Source organism: Mchenga conophoros, linkage group LG12 (genome assembly GCF_057382185.1).
Source record: "Mchenga conophoros isolate Kocher_MC1m ecotype Shallow Benthic linkage group LG12, M_conophoros_male_GT1.1, whole genome shotgun sequence".
Classification (NCBI taxonomy): domain Eukaryota; kingdom Metazoa; phylum Chordata; class Actinopteri; order Cichliformes; family Cichlidae; genus Mchenga; species Mchenga conophoros.
In genome coordinates, this window is record NC_140537.1 from 8,542,598 (window position 1) to 8,561,282 (window position 18,685).

Genomic DNA, 18,685 nt, shown 5'->3' on the forward strand with positions numbered 1-18,685 from the left:
TAGGCAAGGGTTTGAATCAGAGTACAACTGGTCGCAGACTTGGTCCCCATCTTCAAAGCAACCATTTCTAATGCAACAAGACTCCAAGTTCATTGCACACCGTCTCCAACGGTCTCCAACCACTGTTTTCCGAAGTCTGACTGTAGCCTAATTATAAGGATTATTAGGAGATTTATATAAATATATTACATATTGATCACGGTTTTCATATATATTGATCGGTTTTATGTGTTTGACTTGTGTTTGACTTTCAATAAGAACATGTTTCTCTGCATGCAGGGAGGAGCTTCACCATCTTCATTTTAAAATGAGTAAAAACAGAAGGAGTGCTGGTTTTAATTTAGAGCTTACTGTAATAGTGCTTTTAAAGAGACGGTAGTACGTGAGTGTGTCTGTGAAGGACTCTTCTGTGTGTGAAGAGGGCACAGTCCACAGTCGAGGCGAGACAGGTAAACCATGTTATACACATAAAAACAAATTGAACAACAGGCCTCAACGGTGGAAAAAGGTTTTCTTTTTTCTTGAAAAGAGCCAATGTGACTTTTATGAAATATTGCTGTTTTGGCTGTGCATCCTTCCACTTGTATTCACCTATTACTCTAGGCTAAATCATCCATCATTTAGGAAAGTTAGACTAGCCTACTGGTAAATATGTTATTCTCTTTTGGGCCTGGAGGATGAAACTGTCAAATCTCTCTTTCTCTTCCTCTAACCAGTAGCAGTATATTAAACACTGAGCATGTAGTGGAAAAATCTTTTTTTTTCAAATGTGAACTGTACCATATATACACAACCTGATATCACGGCAAAGCGCGTAATAGACACGCCAGTCAACCGTGTTCATTTCACGCTTTGCCTCTCTAAAATGTGAAATCTAAATGCATGCAGACGTTACATTACCAGTAGGGGAGATAATATATTTAAAGCTACAAAGTTGGTAGTGAGCAGAAAACGTATTAAGTACAATCAAGGGTCCTTCGTCATCAGAAACAATGAACCTAGGCAGCTAATATGTATATACATGTAAAGGTGCTAATAATGTCTGTTTAAATGCTTTCTTGTGATTATCTTCATGCTGGCTTGAAATAAAATATTTCCCTGTGCTGGTACTTCGGATTACTGCATCTTCTGCGTGCGTGTACATTTCATGTTTTGGAGAGGCGAAGCGTGAAATGGACACGGTGGACCGGAGTGTCTATTACACCTTTTGCCATAATACTAGGTTGATACATACACCAAAAGTATTGTATTTCATTTCATATGCAGAAAATCCATCCTCAAAAAGAAGTTGATGTTGAGCTGATCCTGATCTTTCTAAACAAGAAAAGGAAGAAACTGAGATTCTGGATTCATCCAGTTCTCAAACGAAGGCAGCAGCAGGGAGAATTTCATGGTTTGATCCAGGAGTTGAGGCTGTATCATGACTGCTTTCGTACATATTTCAAGATGTTAGTGGGGCATTTTGAACTCTTGCTGGCAGAGTTGGGACCACATCTGAGGAGGCAGAGTAATAACTTCAAAGTCGAATGACCCATAGCAAAGTTTATATGTCTGAGGTAAAACAGTATTATTGTGCAACCTATATATTCAGCACTGGTGCATGTTGTTGCCGAATGTAATGGTCCCAGTGGTCAGATCTATTCATTCATATCCAAAAAATCTGCATGTTAAACATTAGAGATGGACCGATCCGATATTACGTATCGGTATCGGTCCGATACTGACCTAAATTACTGGATCGGATATCGGAGAAAAATAAAAAATGTAATCCGATCCATTAAATATCACGAAAGCACCTCACAAAACTTGTAACTCACCTCAGAACGTTAGCATGTCGGAGCAGTATGCATCACGTGATAGAGCGGCTGTGGCATGCGGGACCTGTCGGTGGTCTGGATAGCATTTGGAGCTTCGCTAGCAACCCGGCATTTCATCTCCGACAAAGTTATTCCCGAGAGAAGTAAAGCAAGTGTGTAAGTCCATCTCTGAATGTTTGTAAAGCATTCCTGCATTAAGCTTAACAAACGATATATGGAGCGACTGCCTCTTCTTGCTGCTACTTCAATCATGAAACTGCTTAATGATCAGCTGATCGGCTTTTCTGTAGCGAGTCCGTCTCTCTGGTTTGCTTTTGGCCCACTTTGCACCAGAAAGAGGAAACCACGTTTAAGCTTGATCAGCTGTTGTTAGAATGTATTTAATATTACTTTCTACTCGAGGATCTTTTTCTACGTAGCTGACGGCTGGTAACTGTGCAGGGGTGGATCTAGCAAAGTTTAGCCAGGGGGGCCGATAGGGCATGAACAGGGAAAAGGGGGCACAAAGACATACTTTTCTTTCTTATTCTCATTTAAAATGTCTAGCTTTTAATAAATAATTATCTGACACCCAAAGTTTTAATTTGATGTAAAATGAATAGAAGTCCATTACTGTATATAGTAACTATTAAGTCTAATATATATACCCTAGTAAGCTATAGTACTTTTTCCTTTGGGAAGGTACCATCTGTGCAGTCTGCAATTTTGTTGAAGAAAGATGTTGAATCTATTTAATATTTCTTGAAAAATAATTGATTTCTGTGCATTTTTTTTCACACTGCATCAAATTAAGGTTGATTACGTCGATTAAGCATCATGAGGTGGAGCGTGAGGGGTGGTTCCCTATTTTTTATTTATTTATTTTTGTTGTTGCTGGGAGTTGGAACCCTATTAGTTAGGTTGCTTAATATTTATGCTAAGTACTCTTTAAAATACCAGAATAGGGAGGATGGTGTAGGTTTAAGTTTATTAGATTGATCAGTATTGCTGAACTATGAAATATTTTTTTTGCATACAGGTATAACAGAATAGCTTTAGTGTAGTTGTTGTTTTAAACTTGAGTATGAACTTATACAAAATGCAGCAAGATATTTAAAAAACAGTTTTGTTGATTAAAAAACACTATATCGGATTCATATCGGTATCGGCAGATATCCAAATTTATGATATCGGAATCGGTATCGGACATAAAAAAGTGGTATCGTGCCATCTCTATTAAACATACAGCCCAGTGATGGCAAACATTTTTACCAAATGACAATGGGACAATCGCCAAATCCCACTCTGTAAGCAATTCTAACAGGAAAAATAAAATCAAGGTGATCTCTAAATTAGAAAGATTAAAGTTAAATCGCCAACAGTTACAATAACTGTTTTTGTGCTTAATAATAAGCACAAAACAGCTTTGTTTTGGTTAAGATCTTGACTGATTAGTTCCAGTGACCCATGCAGACCACCAGGGAAACAACAGTGTAGTGGAAATGCATGTATTCATGACTTGGCACAGTGAAGTGCAACTAGAGCTGACGATACCAGGTCTGAGGAGAACCAGTGTTTGGGTGTGTGTAGACTTGTAAAGTACTTCTGATAACCAAGTCAAAGTGTGGCGGGTGGCGAGTAGTTTCCATATGCAGAATCTTGGTCTGAAACTAAGTTTTGCACAAGTGGACCACCTACTTGTAAAAATAAGTGAACTAACAACTGACTGTCCAACCCCAATGACCACTATGAAGAAATGCCATGAGTAAAGTGAAACCCTTTGCCAGCACTGTTTAGGATAATGGTCAAACCAGCAGAATTTGCAGCCAGTACATACTGACAACATTGGGCCAACACTGACCATGGGCTAAGCTTTCATGTGAGATCACCAGCCAACCATTGTTAGAGCTTTTGTTACATTTGTGTTTAGATCTAGACAAGCTGTGCTGTAGTAATACATGTGCTGTAGATATGTAATAAATTGATCAATTTATTACATATCCACAGTGATTGTCTTTAAGTATGACTCTCTAAGTCACTTGGAACAGTTGCTGAAGTTGTTGAAGAATGCAATAATTCTGATCACTGCAGACTTTTACAGTTCTATGATGGCATGAATCATGTTAAATGATTTTTCAGCTTTCCTAGTCTCTGAAACCCTCATGATGAAAGAGCAAGCTTTATTCAAAAACGCAAAAACTCAGCTTTTTAGATTTTGATGCATTACTCTGAAACCTACATTATCCACTTTTGTCTGAAAATTGATGCATAGAAAATGAACAAAATTGCAATCTGAGCAGCTTGCAATGACGAAATTTTCAAAAGGTATAGACCTCATGGTCCACTATTTATTCGCATTCACCCTAAGTCCTCTCCACAGCACCTCCATTTTTCTCATTTTGCCTGACTTTGCAAGTGAAACAAATGGGTGCTAAATGTCCAGCACAGCAGAAATAATCAATCAGTGATATGGTACAATGGCCAGTATTCTACTGTGTGAATAAATGGGACTATAGTTATCTTTGCTCACCTGTTGCTGACAATGAATTATTATAAGGAATAAAGTGAGCTTGTCGGTCACCAGTTTTGGAGGGCCTCCAGCACTGTTCTCTGGGGCCAGATATTGGTGTAAAATCCAACGTGGGCAATAATCCTCTGACTAAGAAAACGCCATCTGAAAGTCCCATAGCTCAATCTATGCTGAGTGGAAGACAGAGATGGTGCAGAGAACTCCTGGATCAATGCCATAACTAAATAAAAGCAAAGCATTACAGAATAAAATGGCAATAATTCTTCTTGTTAATCAGATCTACACTGATTTTTGTTTCAGTTACTTACACACTCACTAGCACACAGATGTAGAACGTATCAATTAAATCACAGTATGACTAATATGACCTTTTGTAGTAATTCTCACTATCAGTATCCCTTGTAAAGCTATTTACGCATACGTAAACACAATATTTATACCCCACTAGTATTAATTGGGCTACTACTGATTTTGTGTATTTGGAATCTATTTTTATTCAGCTACATTTAGTGAAAGGCAAACACAGCATATCAGCTTAAACACCTCCAATAACCAACTGTCAGTCACAGTGGTGGTGAGGGGTAATGAGCTGGGCTTGTTTTCCAGCCACAGAATCTGGCAACTTGACATCTTTGAGTCAACCATCAAGTATTGTAGGGTCAACTGTGAGGTCATCAGTCCAAGAGGACAATGAACATGAAAACCCACAGAACTGGGATTTATAATAAATCTTTAGAAAAACAAACAAACATCTAGATGTTAATCATTTCTCTTTGTGTGAAGATGATCGTACAATGTTTTGTTGAGATTAGACAACACAATAAGAAGGAGGTAGGCTACTGAAAGAAGGTGTACTTTCTTTTAAGCATGGTTTTACATTCACAACTACCTGTTAACTGCACATATGTAAAGAGTTAAGCTTCCTTCTTTCAGGGACAGCGAGGACACTGGACTTTGACTTTTTAGGGTTTGACTGGACACTAAAAACTCCCAGGGTTGGAAATATCTATTATTGGTGTTCACCAAGACAGAATAAAAAAGGAAAATAGCAGGTTGCTTTTTTAGTAAAACACAGAAAACCCAGATAATAAATATCTGACATTTTTGCTTCAAAGATTGATGACAATGATTTACAAACTTTCTTCTTAGTTAAACTGTGATTGACTAGTTTGAGTAGAATTTTAATCTGGATCAGAGCAAAAGCCTTAGATCTTGATACGGTATTAATGAAGGAATCAGTATCTAAATAGCTACACTGGTGACGTTGCTTTCTAGCATGCATTGTTCCTTTAGCTTATTCAGAGATGGATAAAAAATCATTTGAAATTCATTCTCAGTTCTCACTCAAATCATTTGAACTAAATCTCATCTGTAAAACTGAACTCTGACAGTTTTGACACACAAAAAAAGAAGAAGAAATCAGTTAGTGGTAAATCAATCTGTACCCGACCAGGACTGTCTGTATACGACTGAAGTTATCCTGAACTGAAATCCAATAACACTGATATATACATATGACAAAACTGAATCCATTTTACATACAATAACTATCGTCGTCACCATCCTCATCTTCATTGTCCTCTTTATCACCATCTCTGGCATCATCATCAAATCCAAGCAGGATGTCTGTAGTAATCACTGTTCCTGCCACTCTCTGAATGTTGATTACCCCACAACTTGATTGCAAAGGACTTCACTCTCAGTCTCAGTAGAGGTCTCATGGTTGGCCTAATTGCAAATCTTGTTAGCCAATGTAATGGGTGGTCTGCTGCTTACATATCCCAAAAGACATGAGCTTCAATCTCTGCAGACACCACAATGAGAGGCAACAACCCATGAAATACAAGCATTGTCTTATCCTTATATCTAAGAGGGTCATCAGTGACACATCTGGGGTTAGTGGTAGTGTTTGAGTTTAGTTAATGTTCACCTATTTTATTGCCCATTTGTAGAAGGTTTTAACAGAAAAAACATGATACCAAAATAACTGGATGAGACTTTATCTGAAAAAGGCAATAAAGGCTCTAAACTGACAGTCAGTCACTTAAGATACTTAAGATGATATCATATTTAACTGTCTGGGTATTTGCTAGGTAAGTAGTAATTCCCTTTCCTTAACAATTTGCAATTAAAAATACCAAGCCTGCATAATTTTTTTCTTTTGGTTCAAATCAAGCGCTTTCAGTCAAATTCTTTATGCAATTTAATGTCACATACTTTTATTTTCAATTTTCACCTTTACTGAGAACATGACACACAATGTTTTGGCCCAGTTACACACCATCACTGCTTCATGGGAAACTGAAGGATGATTTTGGGTTTGCTAAATGTCATATAAGACCATTTTTAAACTTTGACAAAATGATTTAATTCTGTCATACATGTCACTTTTACGTTATTATTCAGACATACTAGTGCCATTGTTTGTCACAGTACACACTCTCACTCTCGCCACCACTGTCACTAAGAGCAGGCTCTCTCTCTCTCTGCCTGTTTCTGTGTGCATGTCTGCATCTTCGTGTGCATGGCACAGTGCTGCTAAAAATTTGTACCCTCCTACACAAGTCTCTCTTCCTGATTGGCTGAAGTAAAAGTCCACAGAGAGATAATTTTCTTTTATAGCAACTTGTAGATATTTGGTAAGAGTTAATATCACATATGTGCATGCATTTGCTCTTAAGCAAGCAGAACAACTAGCTTAGATACACAACAGACACGCACAGTCAGTATCTTGTGCATACTTTTCCATTAATGCAACTGCTCTCGGAGACTGCAATAAATGTTAGATGCCAATGTTGCTAGGTCCAGCCAAGTAAGACTATTAACGCTTTTTCTTTGCAAAAGTTTAACTCTAAAGTTGACAAGTTCAGACACCTTCAGATTACTGAAAAGCAGTGCATGTTTGAAAGAAAATATAGTGTCTTTTAGGAAATGCAGCTAAAAAAAAAAGGAAATCATCTAAAAGTACATGGAACTGAAGCAACTTGGTGCTGGTCAAGGATTTAGTAAGGAAGGAACAAAGGAAAGTACATATATAATAAGAGCAGCTGTCTCACTTCTCCGTGCACACTTTGAGCTGTAAGCTCTATAGAATCTGCCTACTCTATCATCGGCAGCATTTTGTCCAGCTGGTGCTCCGGGGCCATGTGAGAGATTCTAACATTGCTCTCAGGGGGGCAAATTAGCCGGACTGGTTGAGCGAGGCTGCAAAGACACTTTACATCCTATTCCACAGACCTGTGCACTGATCTGCCTCCCATTCTGTCTCTATTATTCTGCTGCTCTGGCTTTGGGGAGGCAAAGGCTGGCCAAATTGTAATGTCATGCCTTGAGGTCGAAACAATGACCATTTGCTTTGTGTTTGCTGCTAAGTGGCCTATTCCCATGCAGTGTGACCCAAGCGGCATCCACAGATCTGCTGAGTGAAAACATTAGCACTCACACTGGGCATACTGCCTGCACTTCAGTAATATAATCAGCTTGGTGTTCAGCCAGAACAGACATTTAGGGCAAATGTTGAGTCGGTGCAACAATAAAATAGTGACACTGGTCGGTCTGATGAGATTAATTCTTCCCAGCGTGGGCATGAGATCAAGGAGGATTCAAACTCAAATAATCAAATAATATGCTGTCAGAGACATAGCGTGGCTTGGGACATGACAGCACAAACCTGTTGGATGATCCTGTAGTTAAAGTAACTTGGAAATTACATCCATAACAGCTTACACAAAAGCACTTAACTACAAGGTGACATATCCATGCATCTAAGATTTAAAAGACTCTTTTGGGACACCAGAAGTGTTTGCAAGCAAGGTGAAACAAGCGTTGTGTTCGACCAATGCCTTAGTAAATACATGGATAATTATTTTTCCATCTACTGGCTTGATTTCACTAAAGTCCTTAACCCTTTAACATCTGGGTTTAGGGTTAAGATAGATAATGTCTTTAAAAACACATAAAGGGAGGAGGCCTTAACAAAAAAAACCCTGTAATCTAACATTCTACACTCACTGGTCATTTTGTTAGGTACACCTTAGTACTGCTGGGCTGAACACCCTTTTGCCTTTAGAACTGTTTTAATTCTTCACAGCATGGACTATTTAAAAAATTCCTGAAAACATCCCTCTGAGATTTTATTCCATATTGTCATAAAAGCATTCCACATATGCTGCATACCCATTATGCAAATTTCCTGTTCCATTGCATCAACTATCTCTACTGGATTGAGATCTGCTGACCGTGAAGGCCATCTGCGTATAATGAACTCACTGTCATGTTTGCAAAATCAGTTTGAGATAAATTGAGCTTTGTGACATGCTTTATCCTGCTGGAAGTGGCCATCAGAAGATGGATTTAGTGTGGTGATAAAGGGGTGAACATGGTTAAGGAGCAATACTCAGGTAGTCTGTGGTGTTTAAACAATGCTCAGCTGATACTAAGGGGACGAAAGTATATCAAGAAAATATCATCCACACCATTATACAACCAACAACAACTTGGATCCATGTTTTCATGTTGTCCACACTTAATTCTGACCCTAACATCTTAATGACACACATCACATCAGGCAGTGTTTTTCCAATCCTGCTGGTGTGGTCTTCTGCTGCTGTAAGATTTGACGTGATGTGCATTCACAGATGCTCTTCTGCATACCTTGGTTGTACCGAGCGATTATTTGTAATTACTGTGGCCTTCTTGCCTCCTTAAAGCAGTCTGGCTGTGATTAAATATTTGCATTAACAAGCAGCTGAATGGGTGCACTGAATAAAATGGCTTTTGAGTATTTTGAATTTCTGAAAATATGCCTGTTAAGCACAAACTAAATACACAACTCTAACATTAGATGGATAGCCGATGACCTGGTTAAGAGGTAAAAAGAACCATGCTTTGTTTTATTCTTTATAAACAGGGGCACTTTTTGGATGCTTTGTTTAACATCTTATTCAGTAACTGCATTTTTATAAGCAGATACAAGTGGTTCTGCATATTTGAGCTGGAGCTTGTCTGGAAGCTGAGAGAAGATTCCACACCTTTGATAAAGCACACATTATCTTCTGTGATGCAGCTGAGTTTTCTTAGTTGTTTCCTTCAAAACAACTTCCAAGCTCTGTGTAATAAATGTGCTCAGTGCCAATGGTTGGAGCACTTGGTTACTTTGTGTGCTATTTATAAAAATCTCAAGCCCCATCTCAGTTGACCTTCTGTGAAAGGAATAATGGAGAGAGAATGGAAACAACTTTGGGAAGGATGCAATGGAAAGCAACAAAGAAGCAGAGCAATTTTAACTCTGCAAAACAAACACATTATTGATGATGTGGAAGTGCAGAGCTTCAAAGCCTCTTATTTATAGGCATCACAAATTACAGACAGCATGCGGGGGAATGGAAGTGCTCTTTTCTTCAATTGAAGGTTTTCACAAACAGAAAGGATTGTAGTCATCCTTGGTGGTTGAAAAAAATCACTGGAATATTAAAGATAGGGTTGAAGGAGCTTTATTATCTGGCACACTTTATAACATGTTGCTGTTTTGGTGCAGAACCTTACTGCTGAGCTTTAAAAGAGAAATGTTTGTGTCCCAGGGAAAACTTGGAAGCCTTCAACAGTGCCATCTATTGTTCCGCACGAGGGGAAACTTGATGATATAACTTTAAACGTTCGTATTACTTTAAATAAGGCAGATGGCACTTTGAGCACCCACTTGGTAAAATGGTGCATAATTCTTTTATTCCTTTTCTCATCTTGCTGGGGGCTGCAGAATAAAACACACCTGGGATGTGTCTGGGATCCTTAAGTATGTGTTGAAATGATGCTGCAAGAGCCTTAGGTAAGAAAACACGTACAATACTCATATAGAACATGAAAGCAAACAGCCTTGAAAAAAGTTTCCTTTCTATTGATCTGCATGGGTTTCCTCCTTACTTTTTTCTTGTTTTACAAAGGGAGGCATTAAATATCAGCGGCCATATACACTATAGTGCCAAATCATTGAGTTCAGGCGTTCCGATCATGAACACAGGTGTATAGAATCTACAAACATTTGTTAAAGAATAGCTCTCTTTCTCTAGATCTCAGTGAATTCCAGCATATTACCGTGATAAGATGCCACCTGTGCAAGTAGAGTCATGAAATTTTCTCACTAAACATTTTAGTGGTATTATAACAAAGTGGAAGCCACTTTGCCTGGGCCTGGGCGCCTCCTGGGTGAGGTGTTCCAGGCATGTCCCACCGGGAGGAGGCCCCGGGGCAGACCCAGGACACGCTGGAGAGATTATATCTCTCGGCTGGCCTGGGAACGCCTTGGTATTCCCCCGGATAAGCTGGAGGAGGTGGCTGGGGAGAGGGAGGTCTGGGCCTCTTTGCTTAGGCTGCTGCCCCCGCGACCCGGCCCCGGACAAAGCGGATGAAGATGGATGGATGGATGGAAGCCACTGGGAATGACTGCAACTCCATGAAGTGGTAGGGCAAGTAAAATAACAGCAGCTTTCGGCAGATTCAAGACTTCATGTGTAGAGATGCGTAGAGAGCTTCATGGAAGGGGTTTCCATGGCCGAGCAGCTGCATCCATGCCTTACATCACCGAGCACAATGCAATATGTCGGATGCAGTGGTTTAAAGCACCACACCACTGGACTCTAAAGCAGTGGAGACATTTTCTCTGGAGTGAGGACTCGTGCTTATCTGTCTAGGAATCTGAAGGACAAGTCTGGGTATGGCAGTTGCCAAGAAAACATTACTTGTCTGACTGCATTGTGCCAAGTCTAATTTGGTGGAGGGGGGAATGTGGTGTTTTTTCCTAACTTGGGCTCAGCCCCTTAGTTCCAGTGAAAGGAACTCTTAATGGTTGAGCATACCAAAACATGTTGGACATGCTCCCAACTTTGTTTCCCAACAGTTTTGGGCCAGTCCTTCTCATCCAACATGTCTGACCTCAAAAATGTCTTCTGTGAGAAAGGTCAAAAATTCCTATAAACACACTTCTAAACCTGTGGAAAGCCTTCCCAGAAGAGTTGAAGCTGTTATAGCTGCAAAGGGTGGGCTGACATCATATTAAACCCTATGTATTAATAATAGGATGCAACTAAGTTTTTATGTGTGTGAAGGCAAACAAACAAATTCTTTTGGGAATATAGTGTACTACTGGCTAATACGCAGAGCCTTCTGCCAGTGCAGAGCCAGGTTTGCGCAGCATCAAGGTGTTGCTGTAGTTAGAAATACTGCATTTTAATGCCATTTAAGCCAGCTATTTTTATTAAACTGATGTGAATGTGTTGTATTGTGGTGCCACAGTGTAACCCTCCAGATATCCATCCAGAGATCAGTTGTTACTAGTGGAACTGGCAGCTACTGAGAAAAGGGCAACTGTCAGCGGCTGGAACAGCATTAAAAAGGAAAATGCCTTTTTCCCTGTTTTGGAGTACTTGGGGACATGTTTTGTGTGTGTGTGTGTGTGTGTGTGTGTGTGTGTGTGTGTGTGTGTGTGTGTGTGTGTGTGTGTGTGTGTGTCCACTCTTCTCACATAACTTTCACTGACAGCCCACTGATGTGTCGATGTCGGCTAAGGCAAAAAACATCGCCATCACCAGCGCCCGATATGAATGCCAGAACTGTCAGCAAGTTATCTATGTATGAAAAAAGGGCTCCTATAGTCATCCACATATGCCAGTCCCAATCCAAGTATTTCTAAATGATACACAATACACTGAAAAATATTGATGGTCAACACAACTTTTGATACAATTGGAAAAAAAAGAACATTAAAAAGCCGAGTGTAGAGCATTGTGAGAACGTATGTATCAGTCGCTGCATTGTGCTGCACAACAAACAAACAATTATAAGTTATCATTATCTGTGGAATAACAGTAATTTCAATAAGAGCACAAAGAGTACATATCACCACAAAGAAACACGAAGGAAGTTATGCAACAAAATTTCACCAAGTGCAGTTTCATTAATTTATTATTATTAATAATAATCATCATCATCATCATCATCATCATTATCATCATCATCATCATAATAATAATAATAATTTATGATTTCTATTCATCCTCTTTATCCTTTTAAAGTATAAAACATGAAGTAGTTGCTAGAAATTTCACATTAGTTTGAAAATTGAATGTTTATTGAATCTTTCTTTAAATTAATTAAATATTAATTTGCATATATGACCATATATGAGTGATTTGCTACATTCCTACAGCATTTTTGTTTTGTTTTTATTACTTAAAAATGTATGATGCAATTTAATTGTGTGTTTCGATGGGGAGGGTGGGGGTTATATGTTGACAAGTGCATTTACAGTGGGTAACTTGGTCATTCCACTTCTGATGCTGTACAGACACTAAGCGAACAGCTTCAGTTCCATTCACCACCAAACACAACTAAAGAAAAAGTTCTTCTGTTTTTAAATCTGGTGTTGGGAACCATTCAGGTCAGTCAATACTTTTGAAACTCTTCCCTGAGGCTGACACAGGTGTCTTCAGCTCCTTCCAATCCATCTTACTTGTCATCTTTAAGAATCAGAAAGGGCGTTATTATGCATGTTACGAGCAACCTGGGCTGCTCTATGGGGGGCAGCTGATCGCTTAATGATTACAGTTTGTCCTGCACTGGATGAAGAAGCTACAGACTGCAGGAGAAAGCTTAATGTGAAGAGTGACACACACTCTCCAAAGGTTATTGGAGGATTTTGCCCCCGGGGTAGAAGAGTGTTTGCAGCATTGTGTGTACAGTACTGGACCGCGTGTTGAATTATTTAAAGTTAAATCTCTGAATGGACTAATACACTGAGATTGTTTCTGAATATGTCTTCATTTATAGCTTATCGAGAGGGACTCCCTCGGGGATCGACCAGGGACTGTCACCTTTTCAGCACGCAGGGACATTACACGAGACATAAGGTCAACCTAAAGCAACCAGGCTGCTCTGCTCACTTTTTCACCCCGGTGTGCGCCGCAGCGCGCCGGCAGCAGCACAGCTGCGCTGCGCTCCTTCTGACAGGATCCTCCGTGCAACAAGGACCTCGGTGTTAAAGATATCAGCATGCAACACCACAACCATGCTTGTCCCCTGCAGCAAGGCATCTACATAAAGTCACACTCATTCACTCCTAAACTCGCGTGCACGTCTCTCATCACAGTCTAGAAAAAACCGAGCGAAGAAAGAAAGAAGAAGAAAGCAGACAAGAGCGGTAACGCGTGCAGATCATACCTGTAACTCCACGCTGTAGCCCTGATGGAAATGCGTCGGGAACACCGCCAGCTGATGTTGCACTTGGAGGGAAACTGTATAATCCATGAACCAGAAGAAGATACTGAAGAGCGGGAGTGAGCAGGAGACGCGTCTGCTGCTGGCAGCGGTACTACACTGTAGTACAATCTAAGCGTGCTCTCCGCCCCGCTGCGCTCCCATTGGCCGCGCGCCGCTCATCAGCCACGTCAGTTGACTTTGAGGCAGCAGGTAGGCAGCGCATCTCCCATTAGCAAATGTCATCAGCTCAGTCGTTTGTGATGTGCAGGCAGGAGCCGGGGCTGGGGATGAAACGGTCTGTAAAGAGCCTTTTATGATTCATGTGGGAGTATCGTTATTACTGACATGAGCAGTGGACATTCTGTGTGGCAAAAGCTTTTCATTTTATCTCATTTTTAGTTTTTATTTCATGTATACATCGTTAACCTGACATTACATTCAGCCTTAGCATTTAAGTGCTGAGATTAGCCTGTTGGACAACTCAGCAGAGTAAGTTTAAAAAGCAGAGGTAAAGGACATTTGTGCCCTGCAAAGTAAAGGGTCCTTAAAGGGTGCTATCCAGAACCTACACAGCATGCTGTAGCTGTCTACTGCCACTAGGGGACAGTGTCAAAAACATGCGTAATGGTCACAGACTGTATAAAACATGGACATAGCTTCCAGGTCAGAATAATTAAAGACCCTGTCACATGACCATAAGTGGTGTTAAAGTTGGTGCTGTTTTGCGTCTCTTGATTTTGTAACCTGATGGGTTGCCAACTGGAAGACACGAGTATATGATCATTTCGGCTTTTGCAGCTGTTTTAATGATGTGTCTGTGCAGAAACTCAGAGATTCAGAGATTACACAGAGGGAGGTGCTGCAACAGTTTGAAAACTTGAGACTTTGTGGATAGAAATTTGAAAAAAAAAGAAAAAGAAAACACTGCAATGTCTTTGCTTCCTGTTTTGACTTCTTCTCTGTCTATGTCAGTGCTGAGGTGGAGGTATTGTCTGAGTGGTGACAACTAGGCAACTAGACAACAAGGCTATGAAACATTTACTTCAACTCCAAACTTTTGAGCTTTATTTAGTGCTTGCAGAAGAAGAAATGGCAATAGTGAATGAAGGCTTAGTCAACCGTAACTAATGCAGAAATACAGAATGAATCACTATTTGATTTGAATTACTACTTTGCTCAGAGCCTGTTAGAATTCTGTGAAACTCATTTTTTACTGATGACTGAAAAATAAGCTGGTGTATAATGAAAAAAAAGAAACAAAGGATAATAAAATCAAATCAAATTTTAAAAAAATGTTTTGCAAATTTGCAGCAGAGCCAGGCAATCCTCAGCTGTATTCAGCTATATACAGAGGCCTTCCCAAACCTTAAGATCAGCTGGAGGTTTGGAAAGTTCTCTCGCAAGGCACAAACTCCCCCTCACTTGTTTGATCAGTATCCTCAAGCAGCTTCTCAAAATTCAGAGTCTGTATAACGCTTTCAGTAGTTGGATATATGATGTAGGCTTATAGTTCAGTTGCCATCAAATCAAATTGAGTTATTTTGCCCGTGACAACATGATCAGACATATTTTGTTACCACTGTTAACTTTTGATTATGTGTAATATTTGATTCTAACTATGATTATGCTGACTAAACACTTCAGTGTGGCTGTGTATCAGTAAATAATAAATGAATAAAAATCCTCTTTGGTAGTCAAATTAGGGGAAACTCAAAACTATGTAAACATGTGAAAACAACCTTGTTATGTAGAATAACTTAAATCTCATTCATGTATAAAGCTCAGCTTAATGTTAGAGAATGTTTTAGGGAAAGATAAAAATTCAAATTCAAATTCAAATTTTATTTGTCACGTACACAGTCATACACAGTACGATATGTAGTGAAATGCTTGGACAACTGCTCGTGACCTAAAGAAAACAAAAAAGGAAAGGCTATGAATAAGATAGGAAATAAATATGAAAAATTAAAAAGGTTAAATTTAACTAGGAAGGAATAAAATATAAATTAAGGTTAAAAATGAAATAACTGTACAACACAAATTAGAATGAAGGGTAAATTTAACTGGGAAAGAATAAGATAAAATATATAAATTAAAGTTGAAAATAAAATAACTGTACAACACAAATTAGAATGTAACAATGAGATATTAGGTGCTTCTATGTCTGTCTCATCATTATTATTTGAGATTCACCAAGCACTAATATTTATTCCCATTTGCACAACATGCTGAAAGTAGACTGGATTAAAAAAAAATCTTTGCAAATTCTTTCTTTCTTGTTATGGTAGGAAGTCAATAATTCGCTTTGCACGAATTTTCTTTTCTCTTTTTTTGGAAATATGGACTTAACAGATTTGTTTTGCTTTCAAATTATAAAGTTATGGCTTAGATGAGTGATGAAACATTTCTCCAACTGAAAACGATACGTCCAGATGAACAGAATCAACTTTTGGAGATTTACTTTCCTGGATGATTGAGAATGCATCAAGACCTGTTCTATCATTGAACTGTTTATTACTTAAGTACTTTCGTTTAGTATGAATGGCTGTTGTGAGTCTGTGCAGTCTTACACGCCTCTCTGCAGCTTCTCTCCTCCTGCTACCCGCCCCCCCCTCCAAAAAAACCCCCCATCTCCATAGAGACTGTGTCAGCTCCCAAAGAGCCAAAAAACAAACTAAAAACCAGCAATAAACATAAACAATCACAAAGAAAGAACAATACAGTATCCACATCTGAACCAAAGAGTAAAACAGTGAAATGTGGATTATTAAATATTAGGTCTCTCTCCTCCAAGTCTCTGTTAGTACATGACTTAATAATTGATCAACAAATCGATTTACTCTGTCTTACAGAAACCTGGTTGCAGCAGGATGATTATGTTAGTTTAAATGAATCAACACCCCCGAGTCATTCTAACTACCAGAAACCTCGAAGCACAGGCCGAGGGGGCGGTGTGGCAGCAATTTTTCACACCAGCCTGTCAATCAATGAAAGACCAAGACAGACTTTTAATTCATTTGAAAGCCTGATGCTTAGCCTCGTCCACCCCAGCTGTAAAACTCAGACACCAGTCTTACTTGTTACCATCTATCGTCCACCTGGGCCTTACACAGAGTTTCTGTCTGATTTCTCAGGCTTTATATCTAATTTAGTTCTGATCTCAGATAAAATAATTATTGTGGGTGATTTTAACATCCATGTAGATGCTAAAAATGACAGCCTCAACATGGCATTTAATCTGTTATTAGACTCAATTGGCTTCTCTCAAAATGTAAAAGAACCCACCCACCACTTTAATCACACTCTAGATCTTGTTTTAACATATGGAATAGAAACTGAACATTTAACAGTGTTTCCTGAAAACCCTCTCCTGTCTGATCATTTCCTGATAACATTTACATTTACAATAATTGATTACACAGTAGACTTTATCAAAGTAGATGTCTTTCTGAAAGCGCTGTAACTAAGTTTAAGAATATAATCCACCCACTGCTATCATCTTCAATGCCCTGTACCAACACAGAGCAGAGCAGCTATCTGAACGCTACCCCAACAGAGGTCGATTATCTTGTTAATAATTTCACCTCCTCACTGCGTATGACTCTGGATACTGTAGCTCCTGTGAAAACTAAGGTCTCAAATCAGAAGTACCTGACTCCGTGGTATAATTCTCAAACACGTAGCCTAAAGCAGATGACTCGTAAGCTGGAGAGGAAATGGCGTGTCACAAATTTAGAGGATCATCATTTAGCCTGGAGAAATAGTTTGCTGCTTTATAAGAAAGCCCTCCGCAAAGCCAGAACATCTTACTATTCGTCACTGATTGAAGAAAATAAGAACAACCCCAGGTTGCTCTTCAGCACTGTAGCCAGGCTGACAAAAAGTCAGAGCTCTTTTGAGCCAACCATCCCTTTAACGTTAACTAGTAATGACTTCATGAACTTCTTCACAAATAAAATTTTTATCATTAGAGAAAAAATTACCAATAATCATCCCACAGATGTAATATTATCTACAGTTACTCTTATTACCATTGATGTTAAGTTAAGGCTCTTTTTCTCCAATTGATCTTTCTGAGTTAACTTCAATAATTACTTCCTCCAAACCATCAACGTGTCTTTTAGACCCCCATTCCTACAAAACTGCTCAAAGAAGTCCTGCCATTAATTAATCCTTCAATCTTAAATATGATCAACCTCTCTAATAATCGGCTATGTACCACAGGCCTTCAAGCTAGCTGTAGTTAAACCTTTACTCAAAAAGCCATCTCTAGACCCAGCAGTCTTAGCTAATTATAGGCCAATCTCCAACCTTCCTTTCATATCAAAAATCCTTGAAAGAGTAGTTGTCAAACAGCTAACAGACCATCTGCAGAGGAATGGCTTATTTGAAGAGTTTCAGTCAGGTTTCAGAGCTCATCACAGCACAGAAACAGCTTTAGTGAAGGTTACAAATGATCTTCTTATGGCCTCTGACAGTGGACTCATCTCTGTGCTTGTCCTGCTAGACCTTAGTGCAGCATTCGATACTGTCGACCATAATATCCTATTAGAGCGATTAGAACATGCTGTAGGTATTACAGGTACTGTGCTGCAGTGGTTTGTATCATATCTATCTAATAGACACCAATTTGTGCATGTAAATGGAGAGTCCTCTTCACACACTGAGGTTAATTATGGAGTTCCACAGGGTTCAGTGCTAGGACCAATTCTGTTTACATTATACATGCTTCCCTTAGGCAGCATCATTAGAAGACATAGCATACATTTTCACTGCTATGCAGATGACACCCAGCTCTATCTATCCATGAAGCCAGGTAACACACACCAATAAGTTAAACTGCAGGAATGTCTTAAAGACACAAAGACCTGGATGGCCGCTAACTTTCTGCTTCTTAATTCAGATAAAACTGAGGTTATTGTACTCGGCCCTGAAAATCTTAGAAATATGGTATCTAACCAGATTCTTACTCTGGATGGCATTACCTTGGCCTCCAGTAACGCTGTGAGGAACCTTGGAGTCATTTTTGACCAGGATATGTCCTTCAATGCACATATTAAACAAATATGTAAGACTGCTTTCCTCCATTTGCGCAACATCTCTAAAATTA

At 39.2% G+C, this 18,685-nt stretch overlaps 1 protein-coding gene across 2 annotated transcripts in view; it reads right to left on the reverse strand.

Moving 5' to 3' along the window:
• Positions 1-13,695, reverse strand: part of LOC146562107 (zinc finger matrin-type protein 4-like) — a 157,954-nt gene extending 144,259 nt beyond the window's left edge. The window contains exon 1 of one of the 2 annotated variants that reach the window (XM_085293581.1): positions 13,537-13,695. In XM_085293581.1, the coding sequence (XP_085149707.1) occupies positions 13,537-13,623 (87 nt within the window). In that variant the 5' untranslated portion in view covers positions 13,624-13,695. The remainder of the gene's footprint in view (positions 1-13,536) is intronic. The other variant, XM_085293580.1, reaches the window with a different exon arrangement.
• Between the last annotated feature and the right edge of the window lie 4,990 nt (positions 13,696-18,685).